At 62.1% G+C, this 9,210-nt stretch overlaps 1 protein-coding gene across 1 annotated transcript; it reads right to left on the bottom strand.

The window, feature by feature from the left end:
- Positions 1-2,151: 2,151 nt before the first annotated feature.
- SH2D2A (SH2 domain containing 2A) lies at positions 2,152-9,207 on the bottom strand (the record flags this gene model as incomplete). The annotated part of the gene is made up of 9 exons (XM_081025252.1): positions 2,152-3,183; positions 4,666-4,968; positions 5,140-5,289; positions 6,548-6,716; positions 6,898-6,987; positions 7,575-7,759; positions 8,431-8,591; positions 8,984-9,007; positions 9,174-9,207. The coding sequence occupies 9 exons, from the start codon at positions 9,205-9,207 to the stop codon at positions 3,043-3,045; spliced, it is 1,257 nt and encodes a 418-aa protein (XP_080881378.1). The 3' UTR covers positions 2,152-3,042.
- Between the last annotated feature and the right edge of the window lie 3 nt (positions 9,208-9,210).

Below are 9,210 nucleotides of genomic sequence, written 5' to 3'. Positions count from 1 at the left end.
GTGGGGACAGATCCAGTGTGGCCTCGCGTTGATCAGGACCAAGCTGGGACGCACAGGGGTCCCACTTAGGAACCGCAGATGGCCATGCTGCCACAAGGAGGGGGCACGACTCTGGGGAGGGGCCCGTGGGTCTTCAGTCCAGCTGGGCGCTGAGCTTGCTACCCCAGAAGCCGCAGTCTAGAGGGATGAAGCCGTGTAGCGCTGGGGGAGCTCTGCTGCCGCCCTAACCTCCCTCCGCGCCCCGCGTGCCTTCAGGTAGGGTCGGTGTCCGGAGGCCAGTACAGCTAGTTAGGGGAAGGCCTCAGGGACAGACAGGTGGGCTCCCAGGGCTGGTGTACTGTGGGAGGGGGCAGCTGAGGTTACGGGGTTCATCGCTTTCCAGCCCCCTGTCCCCAGCCAGAGGCACAGGGCACCTTATGAGACTGCTTTGCTGAGGAATGCAAGGGGGGGCTCAGGGGAGAGAGGCTGGAGCAGGAAAGAAAGACGAGGGCCGGCAGGCTCAGGGCAGCCATGTGCTGCAGGGGCTGGGGCTGGGCCAAAGCTGGACCCTCCACTCAGCCAGGCCTTGGCAGGCTCTGAAGCGGGGAGGCTGAGTCAGCTGGGACGTGCCCCCACCCTCCTGGCCCGCTGCTCCCCGGCTGGGGCGCTACCTGCTCCGCACTCTCCACGCTGAGGTGTCCCAGGGGCCCGTGTGTGAGGGGAAGCGGGGCCGCACTACCTTGGTGTTCAGGGCGGGGCCTGCAGCTGGAGCCCTGGGGGGAGATCTTATCCTTTTGCTTGGGGGGCCGTGCTGTAAGGGGGAGCCCGGGATTGGGGTGACAAGATCCAGGCCTGACTGCCTCCAACTCCCTGTCACCTGCCCTCTCTAGACCTCCCTTTCCCACTTAGTTGGACCGAGAGCAGTCACAAAGGGTCTGAAGCCCTTTTAGCCGTGCTGTGCCTTCATTTGGATGGGAGGATGGGATGGCCTCGTCTGATCTGTGCAGCCCTGTGTGTAGATAAGGAGATGTCCCCATTTCTAAGCTGTGTGGGGAACTGGCTCTGAGCAAAGGTCTGCCCACCAGAGGCTGCAGCTGGTTAGCACGGCCAGAGCCAGGCCATCTGGGTCTCCCACCACCCCTTGGGTGAGAGACTGGACGTCTGCCCCCTCTAGTCACTGGTCCCCACACCGCCCATCCTGTCACATCCCAAAGTCCAAGGAAATCCTGTTTTCTGACTGCCAGCTCTTTCTAAACAGGGACCTTCTCCTTTTTCGGCCTGCTCCCCTGCCATGAGGAGTCAAGCCTGGAGGTGACTCCTTTCCCTCTGATTTCGGCAAACCATCTGCTCCCCTCCCTCCTGCCCCATCTCTCCTCTTGCTCAGGAGGCAGCCCAGACCCACAGCCAGCAGGAAGTGGAACCCCAACTCTGTTGACTCAGCAACCCTATTTCTCCCTAAGCTGATGAGCACTGGAGTGGAAAGGAGGGAAATGTGCTAGTCACTGGGCTGGCACCTGCGCCAGGCTGGGGGTGGTGTGGCGGTGGCGGCCCCTAGGCCTAGGGGACATGGCTTCAGGGAAGGGTCTGGGGGATTTCTGTGCCTATGACAGGCACTGACGGCCTTGGACAGGCCACAGAGGGGACCACAGGGGTACCTGGGCCTGAGGGCAGTGCAGGGGCAGACCCAGCCCTGCCGCAGGGAGCCCCCAGCCTGAAACAACAGACACAGGCAGACCCTCCCTTCAGGTGGCTGAAGCCCCAGTGGAGCTCAGTGGGGAGCAGGAGGCTGCTGGGAGGGAAGGGGTCCTGACGAGGCAAAGGCTCATGGGAAGGCACAAGGGAGAGCCTTGGAGCCACTGCAGGGCCGCCCCTCATCGAAGGGCCCACACCCAGGCTAACGGGGCATGCCCCCCTCCCAGTCCTGCGCTCGGCAGGGGCTTGGGGCAGGGGGTGCAGGGGCTGCTCCTCAACCACTCCCCTCCTTGCCTGGCACCCCAGGATACCTGCCCAGCCAGCCCGTTAGGGAAGGAACACTGCAGAGAGGAGTCTGTGTCTCTTGTCTTGATGTGTCTCAGCCCCCGGACCCCTCCCCACACTGCCGTGGTGCTTCAGGCACCTGCCTTCCACAGTATGAGAGACGGAGACAGAGACAGAAGGAGCCTGGGTCCCTGTGGGGGGAGGTGGTTGGTGATGATTTATTAGCCAGACAAGAATCAACAAACAATTCTAACATCTGTTCTCGCCAAACCAATCCTCAGACAACAGCAGCATTGGACCAGGGCCCAGACCCAAAGGCTCAGAGGGCCCAGGAAATGAGCCTCCAGGAGGGGCCAGGGCGAGGCTGCAGGGCCCACGTCCTCAGAGGGGTGCCAACCACTGAGGGCTCTGGGAGGGCACTGAGCTGTGTCCCCCTTATAGGGAGTGGACTCCACGTTTGTTCCTCTGACCTCCAGGCTTCTTTATGGGGGTCCCAGACCTGTCAGGGGAACAGGGCTAAGCTGGGCCCTGGAGGAGGGGAAACAGCACCCAGCCCCCTGCAGCGGAACTCGGAAGCAGCAGGGTTCCCGTCTGAGGAAATTTCTGACATTTCCCTATAGAGGAGACTTAGTGGGTGTGGGGCCAGGAACACCGCACTAAACCAGCGGTCAGGAGGCCCGGCTCTCGTCCTCGACCTTGGCCACGACGGCAGCCCTCTCCGGCTTTGTGTCCCCATCTGCACAGCAAGGGAGGGAGTTGGACTTGGTCGGGAAGGGCAGAGAAGCTGCTCCTCTTCCTTCTCTCCCCCATAGCAGACACCACTCATCAATCACGTGCTCTTTTCTGCTGAGTTCAGACACGACCTTAACATCCTTTCCATTGCAGCGCCCTGGGTATCCAGGACCAATAGATTGGAGCTGGCACACAAGGTGACACCTTTGTGCCATCTTTGCAACAGATGAGGCTGAGGTCCTCTCCAGCCTTGATCACCGACAGTTTGTGCCGTCCACATTTCCCGAGAAGGGCACCTGGCTGTGCGTGTGTGTGAAGGTCTCTGGTTATCATTCCCCAGTTCACACTCACCAGCTACTGAGGAGGCCCCTGAAGCAGCTGTCTAGCAAAGTGGTGAGGGAGGGTGTGCCCCCAGTGAGGCAGGGGCTGCTGGGGCCCGGGAGGGTCTTGTCCAGCCACAGAGTCCTCAGGATGCAGTCGCTGGCCACCTGGGTTCTGCAGAGAGAGGGACAGTCTTAGGTCACACCCTCTCCCCTCCCGGGCCCACCTGCAGCCTCAAGGGCCAAGACATCTGGTCTTAACAGACGATGGCCTGCACAGAGCAGGGCCAAATCCCTCTCATTCATGCAGCAGACGTTTCCTGAGTAACTGCCCTGTGCCAGGCACTGTGCTGGGTGCGAGGCAAAGAGCTGAGTGAGTCCTAGCCCTGCCCTCGGGGAGCCCACTCTGCTCCGTCTCAGGTGCTCAATGGCCTGGCCGATGTGTACAGAGCACAGAGGATGGCCTCTGTGGCCAGGTCTGGGACGTCTTTCCAGGTGAGAAGGGCAAGCTAGTCTGCAGGGTGGTTAGAAGGTTGTCAGGCAGCAGGGAGTCGCTGGAGGCTGAGGGACTGGCATGTGCAAACCCCAGGAGGTGTGAAACCACTTGGTGTGTTTGGAGAAACTGCATAGTTCTGGGAGGATGAGTGGTAAGGCTGAGGAGGTGACACCCCCCACCCCCTCCAAGTATGGAGGGCCTCATGGGCCAGGCGGCTGTTTTAGAAACACCTTTGTGGCTTCCTGGGGAGGAGTGCAGCAGAAATGGCAAGATTGGTGGCTAGAGACCAGTGAAAAAGCTCTTGGAAAAGTGCCGATGAGAGATGAGGGGGCCGAACCTGGGGACAGGAAGAGACCCAGTAGAAACAGTAGCTTACAGGGGGGTGGAGTGGGGACCTGTGGAGGGAGCCCAGGATCCTGGCTCTGCCGGCAGGTGGCCAGAGGGTTATCAATGCAGATAGGGAGCACCGGAGGAGCAATGGTGGCAGGGTGAGGGCAGTGTTGGCTGTTACTAAGTTCCAGAAGCCGGGGGACACTGGGGAGCTGAGCGGGAGCCTGGAGAGAGGATGGGATGGAGATATGGGCTGGGGGCGTCAGCTCTAGGACAACAGCAGGTGGCAGGCGTGTGGGTGAGTGGGGCAGACACACGGCCGGGAGCGAATGGGGAGAGAGGCTGGGGAAGGGCCTGAGGAGGGGCAGAGGCAGCTGGTGGGCCCAGCACGTGCCAGGAGGTGCTGACTGGAACTGATCAGTGAGAAGACGGTAGGTGGGGACAGAAGAGGGAGAGGGGGGGTGCAGGAAGGAGCGGGGTGCAGGTGCCCCCTCCCTTAAGCTCTTCTGAGATGACACAGGGACTCCAAACCCCTCCTTCAGGATGGCAGCGCCACCGAGGCTGAGGGGAGGGAGCCAGAGCGGCGGGGCCCGAGTTCAGACTGGGGAGGAGAGGATGGGCGGGGCCAAGCTCAGGTGGGTCTGAAGAGGCCCAGCTGGGTGAGAGGGGTACTGACCAAAAGGCAGGCTCAGGTGGGGGAAGGCAGAGGATGCTGGCAGCCTGGACCCTCTGATCTTCACCCCGACCCAGGTATCCAGCTACTCTACCCTCCCCAACTAGCTTTCAGGAAGTCCTTCTTGTGGTCTAGCTTTTCCCTGCACCCCCATGTACCTGGCCTCCAGGGACAGGCCTGGACCGGCACTTCCGGAGGACCGAGTGTACGGGGACGCTGGGCGGGCTGTCACCCCCTGCCCACAGCACCTCCACCTCGGCATAAATGTTGCTGGGGGCTTCTCCGGGGCTGCCCCGGCCCATGGCGTAGAAAGCTATGGGCTCCTCAGGCTCGTGGTAGATGGGGTGGGAGGGCTTGAGGGGCAGGGCCGGGCGGGGTCGCGGAGCCGGGCTGGTGTAGACTTCGGGGGGCAGCTGAGGCTTGGCGGGGATAGGAGGCTTGGGCCTGCGCGGCTGGGAGGGCTAGGAGAGGAGCGAGGCGGGAGGCCTGGGGGTCACAGGGACGAGCCCCAGGGCGCCCCGCACGCCCCGCCGCGGGCCCCGCCCCCGAGGCCCCGCCCCTCGCGGCCCCGCCCCCTCGCGGCCCCGCCCCCTCGCGGCCCCGCCCCCTCGCGGGCCCCTCCAGCATCACACCTCCTTTGGCTCGCCGGCCCCTTCTTTCTGTGCGGGGGCTGCGGGCTGCTCCTTTTTGAAGATTGGGCTGTACTGGGTGCGTGAGTCCTGGCTTTTGCTTCCCGAGTCTGATTCTTCAGTTCTTAGCGAAAGTCCTGGTGGCTCAGGGGTCTGCTGGGAAAGAAGGAGGCCAGAGGAACTTGGTGCGTGGCGGGAGGGATGGCCGTGGGGTGGGCAGGTGATCCAGGAGGACAGAATAACAGGGTCTGGCTGGGGGAGGGGGGTGGGGGAGGGGCACAGGAATGTGGCGTGCCCTGGGTCCCCTGGGTGAGGAACGGGGATGGACATAGCAAGGATACCAGGGAGAGGGCGGAGCTGGGGTCACGGGCGATATCAAGCATTAAACTTAATTCCTCTGACACACAGGGCAGGCCAGTCTCTATTTGTGCCGGGCGGTTGTAAAAATGCAGCAGGCTTGAGAAGTCTTTAGCTCAGAATAAAATCCCAAATCCACACAAGAGTCCATAGGGCCCCCTCCCTTCACCTCTCTGACCTCATCTCCCACCTCACCACCCATGCTAGCTTCCTTCCTGCTCTCACTCTTCTTCAGACACATCAAGCGTCCTCCGACCTCAGGGCCTTTGCACCTGCTGTTCCTTCTGGCTAGGATGCTTTTCCTTTAGTTGTCTGCTGTGACTCCATTCATTCAGGCCTCCATTCAAATGTCCCCTTACCAGAGCAGCCTTCCCTGCTGTCTCCATGTAGAAGAGCCCCAAACCTGTCACTCCCTGTCACAGCTTGGTTTTTCTTCCCAGCACTTATTACTGGATGGATTACGTGTTCTCTGTAGTATGTATTGGTTGCCTGTCTCTGCTCATCAGACTCTAAGCTCCGTGAAGGCAGGGATATTTTGGTTAGTTTTGTTTCCTGCTCTTTTCCCAGTGCACAGACCGGTCCTGGCATAGAGTGGTCCTGCCTGAACGTCCTCCAGGAGACACGGCTGCCTGCCAGGTGGGAGGAGGCATCCTACCCTCTATTTCCAACCATCTCCCTCACACTTGATGGCCTCTATGTGTGGGTTTGGGACCCGGCTGTCTTGTCTCTGGCTCTCTTTCCAGGGTCTGCCAGCACTCGGTAAACAGCTTTTACTATAAACAACAAATGACCCGTGCGCCTGTCTGGGCACTCTCACTCTCAGCCCCTGGTGGCTCTGTGCGGCGGGGATGGTTTCTTAATGCCCCTCCCCAGCGCATCTTTCTGGAAGGGCTTCCGGCCCAGGCGCGTGGGCAAGAGGCATGGCGGGGTAATCCGTTGCGAGGAGACAGGGCCTCGTCCTGCGGCCTGGCTCTGGGTGAGGCGGCGCGCGGCCTAGGTCCCTGGCTGAGAGCCAGGGCGGTGTCGGGGGTGGTGATGGCGGGGTGGTTCATACCTGCCGGGCGAGGGGCTGGCTGAGCGTCTCCCCATAGGGGCTGAGCGGGCACGTGGTGTAGTGCAGCAGCAGGTCCTGCAGCCGCGCGTGGGCGCTGTCCTCACCCAGCACCACGTGGCGCCCGTCCTCAAGCTGGTCCAGCAGGAAGTGGCGGCAGCAAGTCCGGCTCCTGGAGGGCGCCAGTCCGGGTGCGACCAGGTATGCCTCCCGCTCCCTTTCCCCGGGCCGGGGCCACGCGCCCTGTGCCAGGGTGTCCCAGTCCCAGTGGCAGGAGAAGGGGGTCAGAGCAAAGAGGGGTCGGCAAGTTCAGCCCCTCGGATTAGCGGATTAGCGGGTGCCCCGCCCCTCACCTGTAAGTCAGCACGAAGGTCACGGCGCTCTCGCTGAACCGCACCAAGTAGGACCCCTGCGGCCTGGTCTCCAGCAGCTTTTCGGCTTCCCTGGGTGTGGAGAAGAGACAGCGCTGCTCTGACTCTCCCAGCCTCCGCTGTCTCCCAGCTCTCATGGGGGGCCCTTACCCCCAACCAAGCAGGCTGAAGTGGCTAGAGAAGAGTGGAGGTGGGAGAGGGGATGTGGGTCCCCCAGGAGAGCTTCCAACCCGCATCCTGGCCTCATCCTGGAAGGGCCGCGCAGCACAAGGGATGGCAATAGACTTTTAGATGTCACACGTTACAAGCGGAACAGAGGAGGCAAACACAGGTACCCGAGAAGCAAACTGAGGAACTGCAAGGGAGGGAAGAGAGAGCAGAGGGCCCGGCAAGCCTGAGGGACACAGGCGGAGACCAGGAGGAGCTAGGCCTTAGATAGGGGAGGATAACTGAGCCTAGAGAGGGGAAACTGAGGCACTGAGGGTGTTGGGCTGGAGCCTCTCCGGTGATCTCCCCCAGGAGAGGTGCCTTAGTGGATGGCCCCGGGAGCCTCCAGGAGACGTACCTGGACTCCTAGCCTCAGCCTATTCCTGACCCGCCAGGAGACCCAGGACTTGTCCCCACGCCTCTCTGGGCCCATTTACTCTTCCGTGACTCACCTCCGGGTGATGAAGCCGTGGAACCAGGGAGGGGCAGCCCCATGCTGCAGGAAGCCGTGGGCCTGGGTCTTCTGGAACCAAGCCCGAGTCTCGGCCTGCAGGGGCTGCTCTCCTTCCCTAGGCGCCTCGTTAGCCTGTCCAGCGTCCTCTGTGCTGGCGGCAGCCCCTGAGGCCTGGGGACATGCCTGGTCAGGGGGAGAGTTCCAGGAGGGAAAGGAGCCATGACTAGTGGGCTTGCTCCTGACTCCACGCCAGCGGCCATCTTCTCATCCTCATGCCCAGCCCCTCCTGGGCGTGGGGTGGAAACTCCCAACCCCCACATCCTACTTGACTGTTTTAGCGTATAATTGCCCAGAAAGCCCTTCCCAAGGTCTAACTTAAGTCTCGTCTTCAGCTCCAACTGTCCTGGTTTCCCTGGCAGGCCTTCTGCTCCCCGCTTTGCTCCTGGGCCTTTGCTCCAGCAGCAGCGAGTGGCAGGCTGTGCTTAAATGGGGAGAGGCCTTCCAGTGGCCAGAAGGTCATTCCCTGGGCTGAGGAATGACGCAGGAGGTCACCCCCCAGGCCAGAATGAGGGAGCGCTCATCCTCTAGGAGGGGGGACTGGCGGGGCCAGAAGACCAGGGTGTGCTCGGCAAATGAAGGCCGTGAACAAAGATGTAGATGGCTGCTTCTGGACTCAGACACTGTGCCCTGGTCACCTGGGACTCAGCCTGAGCTTCCCAGCTTGTCTCCTTCCCTCCCTCTGTGCCCCACATCACCCCTGCCATCTCCCAGCTGGCCTGTGTCCATCTGCGAGTCCTCCCCCAGGGGAGGGCTGGGAGCAGAAGAAGTTGCTGCAGGCCCAGGCCCCCACTCACCGAGGCGTGGACAGCGGGGGCTCTGGGGCTGGGCTGGGCCTCCTCGACCTTCAGGGCCTGGAGCCTGGCCCTCGGAAGCAAGCCCAGGCCCTGGCAGCCCCTGCTGGTGACGTCCAACGGCTGGAAGGTGCTGAAGGTTGGCATGGGGGCTTTGCGGTTCCCTGTGAGCAGAAAGAGGACAGCTGGGGCTTCTCAGTGAGGGACTGCCTGTCTCCGTGTCCCCCACCCCCTGCAGGCTTAGAGGGGCCCTGCATGCCTCTGACCAGGCACCTGGAGGAAAGGGACGGTTATGACAGTAGGAGAAATGCAGGTGGAACATGGGGGAGGAACGGGCCCAGGGGGCACAGAAGGGCTGAGGCAGCAGAGAGGCTTGTCCTGGAAACGGTACCACGAAGGGGAGCTGAGATGTCTGTTGGCCTTCCAGTGGCCTGGAGTAGGTCCCACAGTCAGGGAGGGAAGGCAGGCCTTCCTCTGGCCCAGGGTTCTGCGCCTCCCTTTTCCCTCCTGCCCCCTCCTCCTTCCTCCCTAAGAAGCACGCAGCAGACCCTGTCACCTTTGTGCTCAGGGCTGAGTGGACCTGCAGCCCCAGAGAAGGAAAAGGGGTTATGGGCACCAGCAATCAGCCTTGCCAGCTCCGGCTCTGGGTGGGCCCCATCCTCTGAGTGGGGGCTCTGGCCTTGAAAGAGAGCTGGGACCTGGTGGTCTTGTCCCCTCCCACACACATTCTTCAATGTCACACGTACCTTGGGGGCCTCCCTGGGCCAGGGGGAACTCCATGGG

Source organism: Rhinolophus hipposideros, assembly GCF_964194185.1.
Source record: "Rhinolophus hipposideros genome assembly, chromosome: 19".
NCBI classification, from domain to species: Eukaryota; Metazoa; Chordata; class Mammalia; order Chiroptera; family Rhinolophidae; genus Rhinolophus; species Rhinolophus hipposideros.
This window is presented reverse-complemented; position numbering and strand designations above follow the sequence as displayed.